The 15,404-nt window shown below is 37.7% G+C and overlaps 1 protein-coding gene across 5 annotated transcripts; it reads right to left on the reverse strand.

The window, feature by feature from the left end:
• Positions 1-264: 264 nt before the first annotated feature.
• On the reverse strand, positions 265-11,875 carry LOC113052034 (caprin-1-like). 5 transcript variants are annotated; one of them, XM_026216297.1, is made up of 19 exons: positions 11,721-11,875; positions 10,902-11,033; positions 10,091-10,153; positions 9,898-9,984; positions 9,453-9,691; positions 9,283-9,365; positions 8,133-8,282; positions 7,996-8,045; positions 6,702-6,770; positions 6,432-6,611; positions 6,261-6,351; positions 4,416-4,468; positions 4,227-4,337; positions 4,012-4,140; positions 3,107-3,260; positions 2,808-3,008; positions 2,579-2,685; positions 2,444-2,504; positions 265-920 (listed from the first exon to the last, which is right to left on the reverse strand). In XM_026216297.1, the coding sequence occupies exons 2-19, from the start codon at positions 11,031-11,033 to the stop codon at positions 856-858; spliced, it is 2,025 nt and encodes a 674-aa protein (XP_026072082.1). In that variant the 5' UTR covers positions 11,721-11,875; the 3' UTR covers positions 265-855. The 5 variants fall into 5 exon arrangements, with proteins under 5 accessions (XP_026072082.1, XP_026072081.1, XP_026072083.1 ...); XM_026216296.1 differs by having other exon boundaries at positions 4,422-4,468; positions 6,702-6,785; XM_026216298.1 differs by having other exon boundaries at positions 2,808-2,966; positions 6,702-6,785.
• Positions 11,876-15,404: the final 3,529 nt, after the last annotated feature.

A 15,404-nucleotide genomic window follows, 5' to 3' on the forward strand; every position in this document is an offset into this window, starting at 1 on the left:
ATGAAGCCACAAATGCTATCTATTTTGCTTAACTTGCACTGAACCCAAAACTAACCTCAAGTGCATTTTAATCATTCCAAACACCTCACAAATGTCTTGTTGCACTATACTTTACCTGTCAAAAACCATTTGTGATGATAATCTTATCAATGAAGCACCATATATATATATAGGATATTAAATGCACAATGTATTTTATGGCTTCAAAGAAGATTCCTTCTGCTCTTACGTCATACCAAATGTGTTTGAATAACTTTTAAAGTGTCTCGTCCCTCAAAAATCATTTATTAGCATTAATTCTAATCAACACTGATTGGAAGAAATACAATGAAGCAGTCATTCAGCCACATACAGTACAATGCATTTCCTGTAAACCGTTTGGCTGAGCCAAAAAAAGAAGAAAAAAAAAATCACGTTACAATACAGTACGCACAAGTAAATTTTTCACATTCACTTAACAGTTCATTTGGCCAAAAACGAAGTGCCTTTGGTATACGGTGTACTTCACTTTCATAATCTAGCAGCTGTTCCCAGCTACTAAGTCGTACTTCCACCAAGCTCAATTAAAATCCAGACACCCATAATCAAAGGCACGTGTTCTGTCTCAAATGCGTAAAAGTTGTGCAATAGCATATGATTGAGTAAAGCTTTGAGAGCTCTGAGCAATTACAGTCCTGGGAGTGCTATAGTCTCATTGATACTGGATTTTCCCAAATCCATTGGTTGTGTCCATACTTGCTAAGATGCAGTCATCTAACTACATGGTCTGGAGTGGCACGGCTCGTGTTTGAGAGTCCAAATGAGTGGAGGAGATAAAGGGATGGAACAGGGCTGATAATGGCTAAAGGACTGGGTTTAGCTGGTCTGTTGGGCAGCCATGGGACCCATTCCTCTGCTGGACCGAAATGATCCCCCACGTCCTGAAACCCAAATACATCAGAAGATCAATGTGGAGTTTAATAGTCTAGTCACATTCAATGATTTCAGGGCCAATTACAAGGAGCGCTTTCCACGCTTCTGAAATGGTATTCTGATCATAAAACACCCATAAAAGTATGAATATTATGTACCTTATACTACAGGTGTTAAATTCATGTTAAATTCAAGTGTGATTCATCAGAACAGCTCCATATATCATTATAGCACTCAAATTAATTAACAAACGCGCAATGACATTATGGAGTTAAATTTAATATAGCATTTTAAGCAACGAGCGACAATTATTCTCAACAGGATTCTCTGAATATATAGAGTATTTAGTTTATTTCTTTGTAAAACACTGCTTCATTTTTCCTAAAATTATGTACAGTCCAACAGACAGCTGATAATGTTCAGGTCACAAGAAAAATATCGCCCAAAAATATATATGTATATTTTGCTATGTCAATTTACCACAATCACTCTCATATCATTCCAAACCCATATTTTTACTTCTGATAACAAAAGAAAATATTTTGCCAGATGTTCTTGCAGCTCTTTTTCGTACATGCATACTCTCCAGAAAAAAAAAAAAAAAAAAAAAATACAGGTTCAGAACAAAATGGACATTTTTTTTTTTTTGACTGGGCAAGAGCAGGAAAAGCAGTGCATTGGCTATGGACTGATTTGGAACAGCAACACAGATCATGGAGCCAATCTTAGGGCCATTTTGTTGTATTATTACTGCTTCACACCCAATTAAAAGAAACTCTTAATCTTGTTGGAACACAGGATATAATACATGATGCAAGAGGCAGAATAGCAAACAGAGCTGCAGAAAAAAACGACCAATAAGCAGACCAATCACCTGCCTCCCCTTAAGAAGACTAAAGGAAACAAAGTCAACCTCCAACAATTTAGCAGACAAAAGGGTCACAGGACAGGTGAGAGGATTTTCGAGCATGGAGAGCAAAAAGAAAGCAGCGGCAGACAAGCAGGTAATGCAACACATCTTTATTGAAACATTCTCTCAAGGAGTGACATGAGCATACAAAAGGGCAGGACAGCAGAAAAAAATCCTTCACATGAATATGGGGTGAACAAAAAACAATTAATGCCTTCAGTACCCAATACACAGGGGCAAGAACCAAGTATGGAAAACGGGGGAGGAACAGGCCAAGGAAATATCAAAAACACTCCTATGGATTGAACCGACAGTGGCAGGTTTCTTTTTGCATTTGATTTTATAAAAAAAATAAATTAATGAAAATCTTTCAAGTTTACAGGAATATCTATGTTTTAAATCACAACACTGACAGTTTCAGCTCTCCATTGTGTCTCTGTAAAACACATTAGTATATTAAAACTATCAAAGTGGGCTTACTTGAATCAATAAGCCAAAAAAAAACATTGATAGGAGTAAAAAATATGGGCTAGGGGAACCATTCTCAATAAATGAATGTTCAAAGTGGCCAAAAAGAAAAGTCTTCCCAAAGATTTTAGGATCGCATCGCTTGAGCATTACCTCGAGAGCAACCTCGAGGTCCTTGGGTAGCTCCTCGCTTGAAGCTTTGCTGATATCCATCCTGGAAAGAAAACACATGGGACTTTAAAATCTTGACTTCTCAAATCTACACAGTATTTGTCTTCTTGAAGTTACCCGTTGGTAGGTGTTGTTGGAATAATCTCGAGGAGTGCTGAACTGAGTTTGCCCATATCCGGTGTTTGGAGTGTTTGGGAATGGAGCACGATACCCATCGTATCCACCTAAACATAAAAAATAAGAATAAAAAAAGTTTGAAATATTTTACACTGGGATTTTTTCAGATTTTAATTTTACACTGGATTTCAGACTAGCATTTTTTGTTATAATTAAGAACTTGGCTCACCTCTAAATCCATTTGATGGTCCACGGAAGCCGTTCAAAGCCCCTCTGGGATTTCTGGGCCCAGCTCGTGGCATTGCTCTGTTGTTGTAAAAGGGCTGACCTGGCCGCCCAAACCCTGTGCCCTGCCCTGAGGGCTGCTGAGATGGAGACTGGTGTCCCCCTGCAGATGGAATACCTTGGTCTTGAGAATGGAAAGGGCCAACTACAAAGAAACCAACCAATATTTTTAGAAACCAATTAGTTTGTGTGTTTTTTTTTTTTTACTGTAAAATGGCACAATTTTAGCAGCAATTCTCTTACCTGACTGCAGGGCTTCTTGAGGCAGTTCCTGCTGCTCAGCTGGAACGGTGGCTTGTGTGCTGAAGCCTTGACTGTAACTACTCTGATACTGGCTGGAAATCTTCGGAGAGTCCATCTCACCGGTTGGAGGAACTGGAGCGTTCATATTGAAAACCTACAGGAGGAGAGAAAACAAGCATATCCAAAACTATCATGAGGTATGTAATAAGTTCACTATTGTTCTGTCTTATTACACAATGTCAGACTCCAAGTCTGTTTTCAATGGCAATAAAAAGGGAGAAATCAGTTAGAAAAATTACATAAATCATTAAATATTTAAAAGGATATATACATCAGGATAAATTATATACACAAAAGATGAAAACTACAAAGACCTTTTTTTTTTTTTAAAGGTGCACAACTTTAAATGGACCCTTTAGACAACTTTTTTTTTGTATAAAAACTGACCGTTATAGTCATGCAAGTAACAGCTCGTCCACAAACGATATACAACAGGCTTGAACATGATAAACTCAAAAGGCTCATAGTGTTCATAATGTCCTTTTAAAATAAAAGCCTGTCAAGGGCCATTCACACAGAATGCGTTCATGCATCTAAAAATGCTAGAAGTAGGGCAGTGGAGATACATTTTTTTTAATTGTGGTGGAAGGCCATGTTTCTGTTAATACCAAATTACATGCAAGACAATACAAAATGCGTAAGACATAAGCAGAAACAGTTAAAACGCGTCAGTGTAATGCTTGTGTACTTAGCAAACCAATGGAAACAACTGTAGCGTAATGTAAAAATGTGTTCTTTGTGAATGGCCCCTTACACAGCATGAAAAACAGAACAGAAGCAGAATGGAGAGACAAACTCTGAGGGGGTGAATTTGGAGAGGGTGGGGTAGACAGGTTGAGGCCTACCGCTTGCATGGACTGGAATGGAGCTGCGTTAACGTTGATGCCACTGTGAAGGGGTTTGGAGACAGGCTGAAACACCTGGGGCTGAGAGGAAGGGGTGGGGGGCTGCTCAGACGACAGGGGCATGGAGACCTACGGTGTATATCCTGCATCACTCACATATCTAAGCCATAGTGTACACACAGCAACTGCGTAACCAATGCGGTGTGCGCGGTTACCTGCAGGGGGTCAATGGTGTCTGACTGTGGTCGTGGTTCTGAATTATGAGGAGGCTGATAGAGAGGGGATGTGGAGGAGTAGGCCTCCTTTGGAGCGGAGACCATCGGAACCTGGATGGAGAAACAGTTTTAGGAAATCCTTTTCAGACAGAAACCACTTCAGAGCATGTTTGTGCTAATTGAACTTACTTGTGTGGGTTCAGGCTGCACAGAAAGAGCGTTGTGTTGGGGTAGTCGGGATTCTGTGTGAGCAAAAAAAAACTATTGTTATTGATTTGTTTGTTCCCATTTTATTACTGACTGTTAACTTGTCTTTAACAATTTAATATTTGATATTAATATTGAAGTAGTTTTAGCTGTGGTATTTGTGTTAAATCCATAGGCAAAAGTTACTCTTAAGCCTAAGTGTTGCTGCTGATATTTGCTCATGTTATTCAGCTGCAACAGAATGCTTTGCAAAAAAAAAAAAAAAAAAAAAGTGAATGACATCTAAATGTTCGCCTTCATTTTTTTTTCTTTTACCTTATTGAAATCGAAACTAGGAATGGGATAAGCAGAATTGGATTTGATAATATTCAAATAATTCCCAAACCTATAGAATAGTTAGTTAATCCACAATTCTTTAGTTATTCAGCCTTATGTTGTCATTATACTTTTTTTTTCTTTTTGCAAGGCTAAACTTCTTTATAGTTCAAAAAACTTGTCTTAGTAATTGAAAAAGCCAAAATTAAAAACCTCACTTCAATGATTAGAAACAAGATGAAGTACTAAAATTGGAAAAATACTAAATAAAATAAGGAATAAAAGTGATAAAAGCCCCCAAATAACTAAAACCTAAATTAAAATATAAAAACTAAGACTAATTCCAAATATTAATGATTTAATAATATCAACATCAAATAATACTAAAATAAAACTGCTGCAAGGAATCTTTGGCATTCAGCATAACTCTCAAATATAATTGATTTGTACAGATATTATTCATTGGACATTAGGTCATAAAACACACAAAAAAACAATGCAATCTAATGACTGATGCCAAACCTGACACGATGCATCTAAAGCTGCCATATTTATATAAAAAAAAACTCATGCAAGTTTAAAACACAATGAGGGTGTGTAAGATCAGACTATCCCTGCGTCCCAATGTTCATACTACCCATCCTAAATAGTACGTGAGATTAGAATAAGTGTGTCCCAAAGCATAGTATGTTAAAGAGTATGCCAAAATTCCCAGAAGGTCTACTATTCCAAGAAGACTTTTCAAATGTGGATCCGTGCACACTATAATGGCTTATTTTGCCCACAATCCATTGCGCTTTGGTGAAGGATTTGGTTCAGAACGACAAACACGACTTGGTGTTGGCGCAGTGGATAAGACACATGCCTTTGGTGTGAGAGACCCGGGTTCGAATCCACTATGAGACACCAATGTGTCCCTGAGCAAGACACTTAACCCCTAGTTGCTCCAGAGGCGTGCGACCCCTGACATAAATAGCAATTGTAAGTCGCTTTGGATAAAAACGTCAGCTAAATGAATAAATGTAAAAGGGCGGTGCACAACCAACGGTTTAGTAAAGAGGCTTAGATAAAGGGGACTGAGCTATTAATAATCAACAATGAACCTGGTAAAAAATATATTTAATCTTATCAGTTTCATCATTTCATCTGCAACAATGTGAACTTGTATGAATGTATGAAACATACATTAGGCCATTAACTTTCAAATGAATCAATGCAAAAAAACGTGCAGCGTTTTCTGCATGAAGACCCATGGCTGGCAGATCAAAGTGCTGCTACTTTTCTCTCCAATACGGTAGGAAGATACTTAAATTAAATGTGGAGGATGTTAACTATGACAAGATGATTGACAGGACAGTTTACATTTGCAGTGTGCATGTAACTATGCGACAGAGCAGCCCATTGAAAACACAACTGTATAATAACTATACACTCAAATGTGTGTACCTTTTCTTCACCATGAGTACATACTTTAAGGACGTAGTACAAGCATTTTTAAATTTGTAAACCAACCTGGTTGACAAACCATCTGTGCAGGTTTCATGGGCTGTGCCGACACAATGGCAGGATCTAGAGGCGGTCCCTCAAACTCCAGCATGGAGTCCTGCATTACATTTCATACACAAGTTAGAAAAGGCCACTGCTACCCTTGAAGCATGATGAATGACAAATTACACAGTTTACCTGCATGAAGTTGAAGGTACCCTGCATTTGAGCCATGAGATCCTGGACAGCCTGCTTTCGGACCACGGGATCTGCTGCAGGGGGAGGGAGGACGGCGTTCAGTGTGTGTGCTTCCGAGCTCACCAGAGCCGGGCTCATGGCTGCAGGGGGCTGCTGTGGTTGCTGGAGGGCACTAACTGCCTGAAAAGCAATGATCACAGTGTAAACACCATTTGGAAAGAAGTTGCTAACAATTCTGGTGCCTTCTTTGACAAATGAGGTCTATTATACCTGAGAACTTGTGTTCCACTCTGCTCCTTGTTCTTTGTCACTGCTGCTGTACGTGGCTTCTGGAATGAACTGTCTGTTTACAAACTATAAGGAAAAACAAGTTATGACGAGTTGTGTTTGCTTGCCTTCCAAAGAAAACTGGATTTACATGAAAACCAGCAGTTATCTTATAATCCATTACATTGTACAAAACAATTGTCACAAAACGGAATCAGCTGCATTTGAATGAAAAGTCCATGATACAAGGATGACGTAATTAAATAATTGCACATTTTATTAGTTAACCAAACGCAAAGCTTCCATGAAGAAATACTGTTCCGAGCAAGGGTATAGCATCGACTTCAGTTACCCTGGATGAGCCTGAGTTATCAGCTTTTACTGGTTGTTATCAAGAGATAACATACCTCAGAATTTCACGACTGACCAATCAGAATCAAGTATTCCATAGAGCCGTGCGTTAGAACGTTTCACCTAGATGCTTAGCAGCACACTGGCATTCTCAGCTCTGTCAAAATGTAAGTCCCATGCACTGTTCAATGAATCAGCCAAAAAGAAAAACTTACGGCAATAAAAAATGCAAAGAATAAAAAAAATAAGCAAGATAACCCAGGATTCCGTTCACCTGTGGCCTGTTTCATGAGGCTAGCTGAACAAACTGTGTTTCAGAGTAGGTTAAGAGTTGACAAAACCAAATAAATCCAACTTGGTTTAGATCAGGTTCAGCGGGCTCAAAAAGTTCAATCATCAAACGGTCAACTGTGTGTGCACCTGAAAGTGTGCCGCGTGCAGCAAACAGCCAATCACACAGAAGAGAGAGCATCGGATTGATTCACTACTCACAAGACTCTGAAGATTAAGAGGTGTCATTATTAAAAATATAATGAATTAAAATGCTTTTACAAGGTAGGAATAAACTGCTTCTGCAGCAAAAGCTCGAGAAGGAAGCAGAAATAAAATCTTATGCAAATAAAAAATATAATTATAATAATAACAATAATTTGCTTAATTTCACAACAAGCTCAAAAGAAGTTTAGTCATTTTAAAAGCTTTATATATTAAAACTTATCTGTATACATTTAATTTAAATGGAAAAAGATTAATTTGCCAGTTCATATAATAATTTTTTGAATATTTTATAAGAATTCTAAATATAATATAATACACTGCTTTCATTTGGAGCAAGAGATATGGGGGAGGGGCTTTAGTGCATCAGATTCATGTCACTTTGCTCACAGCTGATCGGTGCAGTTTGGATTGCAGTCGACAATGTAAATGTGGTGATATCAGTGCACACCTCTGTTTCTTCAACCTCAATAGTTTCTGTGAATTCTTCTGCGGCTCCCTCTGTGAAAAGACAAGAACATCGATGTAAGCTGTCAGTTGCGCGACAAAGCATTTCTCTGATCTGAAATGAGATGGCTTTGTTTTTACCTGGCTCAGCGGGGCGTTCTTCGCTCTCTGAAGACTCCGCTGCTGCTGAGGCCCCCGTCTCCTCTTCACACACTCCATTCTGATGTGTTGGAGCACGATCAAAGTACCCACTTAGCAGCATCTTGTCCAAGCTTTCCTTAAGGGCTTTGTCTGTTCAAGACAAGAAACAGGTTAAAGGGTGCAAGATTCTGCGAGGCCCTATTAGTCTGCTGGCAGATGTTCACTACATCATTTGGACTCAAAAAGGTATTTTTCTTTACTGAAGGTAACTTTAATTTAGCCCACAAACACTGCAGCAATATCAGCAAACAAAAGACTCATAGGGTGAATTTACACAAAATTTGATACTGTCATGATTCCCACCCTCTCTGTAGGAATATGCAGGCAGGCCCTGTCCATCATTAAAACCTCCAGCAGAGAGGCTTTGTGCAGACCACTGGCTGCCTGCCCAACTGCTGATGTGGGTCAAAAGTCAGCATGAAGCATTGCTGGCCCTCACAGGGCCGAGACAGAACACAGCTTTCAAAAGCCATGGCAAGTGCCACCATTAATAGAGAGGCCAAGAGAGGGATGGGCCCATTGGTATTCAGACTCACTGGAGAACAAATATTGGTTTGATTATTCAGTTGGCATGGCTCAATACCATTCTGACAACTGCAAACACAATAAAGAAAAATAGTCTACAAAAATGATAACCAGTGAGAGTTACAAACAAAAGGCCCCTTACGAACGGTTTCTTTTTAGCTTTCATGAAACAACCTCAAACTCACTCTCGCGTTATCAAGAATCAGATTCACTCAAGCTATGAATAGTTCAAGAGAATCGTGAAACATGTTCCAAATTAAGCAGATACCTTTTATGTCATGCAAGGTCTCACAATCCTAAAATGTGCATCACTCAAGTGACAGTGTAAAAAAAACAAAAAACACACACACATTCAGAATAGAGCTTTGTTAAATAATAGTATTCTATATTAAATAAATGGTACTTTTAAAAAATCCACACGTATAAAAGATAGTTTATTTTTATTTATTCATTCCTATATGTAGAAGTAAACAATTACAGTTTAAAAAAGGTAAACATTTTGGGTCTAATATTAAAGGCTAAATTGACTGTAAAATCCAGAAGAAGAAAAAAAACCCTTACTTACATGTGGTTCCAGCCACAGCTTTATCCCTTCCTTCCAAAAGCTCCCACAAATGCAGGGATGCTTCCTCAAACTGATCAGCCAACCTGGAATCAAGAGTCATTCTAAAATATTCAAACACACCAAATCTACTACCAAAAATGAACTGAATGGCAGAAATGAACTGTCCTCACCTTACACTAGAGTCCCGCTCAGGCCCAATTAGCTTGTAGAACTCGTCCAGGCCCGTGAGCTCGGACTCTGTGAGTACAGGGGCGTCCCCACTGGACTGAGTCAGGTCCTGCCTCACGCTTTCCTCCCCCAGCTGCTCCAGCAAATACTGCACCTCCAGCACAGCCTTCAGTCGCTTGCGCTCCACCTCCTCCCTCTTCAGCTGCTCCCGTCGTGTTGCCTTTTTCACCGATTTCTGGATCTACAAGAAAACAATCCAAATAATTTCATATAAAAACAAACATAGCATTTTCGCTTTGTGAGGACAGAAATATTGCATGGCATCATTGGTTTTAGGCCAGACAGGAGGTGTTAAAGTTAATGTAGATGCTGAGATGAAACGGAGACTGGGCGCCAAGTACAAAACGGGATCATGTTAGGTAAACTTCATATCACAAACACACATACCTCCACATTTAAAGCCAGGAAGCTCTTCTGCAACTCACGGGCAAAGTCCAAGTTGTGAGCCACCTCCGGAGCTTTAGATAAAGCCTCCTACACATATGAAACAAGAAAGCATATGTATTTATTACATAAAGGAATAGCTGCTGATATATGCGAGCACAGAGGACTAGAATTGAACACAATATAGTGCACATACCAGCTGATCCTGGTTGAGACGCTCTCCTTTGTTCTTCCGTGTCTGGTAATCATCCAGCTTGCTCTTAACAGAGAGTTTGCTCACATTAATGGTGATGAGTGGGATGCAGATTAAAATGTAAATTCCACATAACCGATCAGATGCAAATATCTTCGTCAAGCGGACACAATTCATGCCATTTATACTACTGAGGAGTCTGTTTATTACAGGTCAGGCTCATAGTAAACTAAATAAATATCAGTCATATACTACTTTTTATAAGCATTTATTGAACTTTACTAGACTAAAATTACAGAAACCCATTGCCTTAAGAATACGGTCTTAAAGTACAAATCAAATAAATTAATGTTCTAATTTTAACTGTTTTATTGACGCTGTAACAACAGCTAAATGATGTTAGATTTCCAAGTGTCATAGGACATTCAATGTTGAGAAAAAAAGGGACTTGATCTTATCTAAATGGGCCATGTCATACTACAAATGGAGCCAGTAATTGCAGTTTATTGTTATCAACTGACCTAAAATAACCTCTTTTATAAAGGAATCTCAACAGACACAATGGATGCTCAATGTCCATTAAATGAATCATTATTTGCAGTTATTGCCAAAATACTTTATGATAATCTGTATCATATTACTGGATCAAGCACTGGCAAGATTTTTTGTAAAGCTTTTGTTGAAATATTATAAAAAAAAATAAAAAAAACTTTTCTTTAGAATTACATGTACTGGTAAACTGTGCACAATACTCCAATGACTGGTGTATTAAGTAAACAGGGTCAAGCCTAATTCCACATTAACAATGAGTTACCTTTTTCTTTTCCATGTTGCGAACCTTCTTGTCAATTACACCAAGTACTTGCTTGAGAGCTTCACATGGTGCAGAGGCCAAATCCGGACTGGAGGAGTGAACAGCATTGTCGCCAGTGGTCACTGATGGCATCTGTATAGATAGAACCCAAAAAATAAATTTTATATATATATATATATATATATATATATATATATATATATATATATATATATAGATAGCTCAAATGACAAAGAAATTAAGATTTGCCATATAATTACCTAAATAACGCATATGCATCAAAATCAATAAAATCTTATTCAAAGACATTCATGATATGCTAACCACACAGGTCAAAAAACAAAAACAAACTGCTTTTATGGTCCAGAGCAAACAAAGTTCTATCTGTTATCCCAACTGAAGACTCAAAAACACCCATCTTAGAGGAACCTCAATTTTCACAATACATCAATTCTGACAAACTAGTTGCCACTCATCTGCAACAGATCCGAAAGAGAAATACATATTTGCAGCACATTAAGCGTAAATCGGCGTAACCATAAAAAGATTGTAACGTTAAGTCTAACAGACACAGATCCGTCTTCTTGGGCGGATGGTCATCTCTGGACCTCTATTAGCTGCTCGTATGAACACACAAAGGACAACAGCCGGCATTCACAGAACACACAGACGAAATCATATAAAAATAAAAGCGTTGTTAGAGAATCATACTTTAATCGCGAGTTAGCGGACTGTGAGCGTTAGCCGCTAGCACAAGCTGCTGGTCATCTCTTTTACGAATGCAGAACATTAACAATTCTTATCATGACAGCGTCTTACCTTTACTTTCAATGTTTTGAAAGATATATTTGTACGATGCAGCTGGATTTCAGTGTTTTAAGTGTTATTTTCTGTACGTACAACAGACGCTCCCCGGCAACTCCAGCAGCTCCGCGAGTTTCGCCTTAACAATGCAGAGGCGCTGAAGGACCCTTATAGATGTCTGTGTTTGTGCCTGAACTCATCTCCAAAAGCAGGTAAAAACAGATTTATGAATAAGTTGACTCTTTTGTTTAAATATCATATATGTGAAATATGTAATATTTATACTTCGTCATAAATATGACATATTTCACATATATAATATTAAATGTACATATCTGTAGAATAATTTACAGAATAATAACACAAAACTAATCTCTCTCCCTCTCTCTAGTAGTCTATGGGTAGTTGGTAGGGATGTTATACATGTTTTTAAGAGTCTAATAAAGTAATAATATTTTTTTAAAAATTTATTTTATAAAAATATGAAGAATATTGAAGAAGTTGAAAATGTATGTGATTACAAAGATATGCTCTGTTAAAGATGGAAAACAATCTTTTACTAAGTGTCTTGAGTGAAGTGTTGTTTTTAATGGTTAAGAATAAAGTGTTAAATCTCGCTCGCTCTCTCTCTCTCTCTCTCTCTCTCTCTCTCTCTCTCTCTCTCTCTCGCACGCACGCACACACGCGTACAATGTTGTTGCCATGTTTGAATTCAATCAAGGTTGCGTTTCACAAAAGCTTCGTTAGCTCGTAAATTCCATTGAACTCTATGGCAATGAGTCAAAAAGAAAAAAAAATCACGTTCGATAGTTTAGAAGCGTTTTCTTTTAATCATTTGTTCACAGTTATAGCATTTAATTGGTCAAGGAAAAATGCTAATTATTAGTGTATAACTGTATAATTCATGTATAAAAAATATGTCACCTCAAAAGTTTTGCCTTGCTGCAAAAAAACTTGTGTTGTGATGTTCCTCCACTAGAGGCCAGACAGAGACTGGAGCTGTGCAATGATCCAGCCAAAAGTTCACATTGTTCATATTGATGGTTACAAGCTTAAGTGACAAATAACCAATTTGGTGTGTATGTCATAGTGAAACTGGGTGTGCATTCTCACTTTACACCAAGGCAGTCTTCGCCACATAGACTACACTAATATTAAATATATATTATTATAATTTTAATGTTTAAGGATAACACGACGTGTATTATTATGATATCAGTGTTCACAGATGATATAGTTCAGTGGCTTGAAATATTAGATATCTTCTATAAAAATCATGTCTTGCTTTATGTGCAGAGTTAATCTCTTTACTGATTCGGCATGTCTGATGGCCACATGCTTAAGCTGCCCCACCATTTAGTGTGCTATAGTCTCGCCGCTAAGTGGAGTGGTTAGAGAAGCCTTTCGTCTGAGGAGTAAGGAATTTATTTGCACTGACAGGAGAGGGGACTTTTTTTTTGAGCCTATAGAAAAATGACAACCAAGAGTGATGCAGCCACCCACAAACATGCAAGGCTGCTCACATGCATGTGTCTCTCATCTATGGCCTTCTAAAATGAATCTTTTATGTGGATGTCTGTGTTCTCAAAATACTCATCTCTGCTTTATCAGTCAAAATCCCTGATAAGCCCCAAGATTTGCACAGCTAGGTCAGGCCGTCCTTGTGTCTTACCCAATATCTGGGTCTGGCACAATCAAGATTAATGTTGTTTTATTGAAGAGCTTGTAAGTTTCTTTCTGTGTCCCACGTGTCCTCCAAAAGCTTCCCAAAATAGTTTGTTTCTGCATCTTTTCCTTAAGAGTGCTTGTATAAAAATTACTGAGAAGTCTCTACTCTCTATTAGTGATATCACTCACAGATATTGTCTTTGGTGAATCATAAATTGACAATGTGAGAGACCAATGTAATGTCTATCATACTAGATACTGTAAATCACTCTCTATAGAGCTCAAAGCTCAAGACGATCCAGTCAAGGGATTTGAACAGCTCTGTGTTTCTTTCACAGCTCAGTAATTTATGTTTTTGATATTCTTTAATATGGTCTGGTTTTGGCTCACCATTCTTACGACCTCATCTCTAAAGGACGATTGCTTTAGATATGAAGAGCTGTGTGTGGGATCATTACTGACATCAACACATTATTTATGGTACACTACACACATAGATATACACATAAAATTTGCAGGCAAACTTGATTGCAATTTTGGCACACTGCAGCAAGTCTTCATCAGGGATTACAGCATTAACATTAGTAAGGCACAGACAGAGCCTATATATATATATATATATATATATATATATATATATATATATATATATATATATATATATATATATATATATATATATATATATATATATATATATATATATATATATATATACAGTTTATTTACAACCAAAGCTTTATCTTATAACTATATTTTGTTTGTAGGTGAAAACATTTGAGACAGGGGTGTTCAGCTTTTTTTCCCAAGGAGTCCATGGTGGATAGAGAGACATAATTAGTTTAATAGAATAAATATTTACATTATGAGAATTATTGATTTACTACCATTCAAAATGTTGGGGTGAATATGACATTTTAAGAAACAGCAAGGACTCATTGAATTCACTGAATAAAATAGGCAGTAAATACAACCTAAAAATCAAATTCAAACAAATGCTGTTCTTTTAAACTTTGTATTCATCAATGACTCCTGATTTTTTTTTTTCAGTTTCCACAAAAATTAGGCAGCACAACATCAACATTGTTAATAATAACAGTAATAATTAATATTTCTTGAGCACCAAATTAACATAGAATGATTTCTGAAGGATCATTTGATAGTGTCCAAAAAAAAAATGGCTTCACAAGCCTAAATGATCAAACAGCAATTGGTGAACCACAGTGATAAAAGACTGGCAACAACCAAGTATACATTTAATTAGTTCTCTTACTTTCAGTCTGTTATCTCATTTTGACTAATAGCCGATGGGAGAGATATGAATACTGGAAGACTGAAGAGGAGGATAATTGCATCCATGGTTGCCATTGCCTCCCTTTTTTATTTCATTTGCGTGTGAGGTCCCAGAGAGCGTTTAAATCTGTCGCAATGAGGAGCGGGAGAGATGGCAGCAAAAGACACAGACAAATGGTAAGCGTTTGGATTGTGAAAGGATCCAACCACATAAAAGAGCTCGATTACTGGCCGTTTTGCACAGTTGATGAGCCCAGAAAAAAGTAAAGTAAAAGCTAGGGTGAAAAAAGCAAAGAGAAATGGCAAAGTCATCGAGGCCACTAGAGAGTGTCTTGCAAGGCGTGACGATGGCCCACTAATCTCCAGGCAGCATAGTGATATATGGAGCTACAAACAGGCTGAATCTGAACCTGAGCCAGGAGCGCAGACGCAGAGAGTTATGATGACAATCAGCACTCCAAAAATGTTTGTTTCATGCTTCACATAGGAGACGAGAGACAAAGAATGACAGACACATCGTCTAAAGTTCTAAAATTCTTAGTTTATTCATAAAATCATAAACCTGTTTTGATTGCACTGAAGATCGTTGGTGCTTATGCCAACAGGCCTACAATTGTGTCCACCTGTGATGATACTGGATTTCAGCGTGTCCTTGAAAACACTGGCCTCAAATCTGAACACAAAACAATGCACGAGCCAAACACAGATTTGCTTGAATACAATAATCACTGGAGTATA

Source organism: Carassius auratus, chromosome 32 (assembly GCF_003368295.1).
Source record: "Carassius auratus strain Wakin chromosome 32, ASM336829v1, whole genome shotgun sequence".
Lineage (NCBI taxonomy): Eukaryota > Metazoa > Chordata > Actinopteri > Cypriniformes > Cyprinidae > Carassius > Carassius auratus.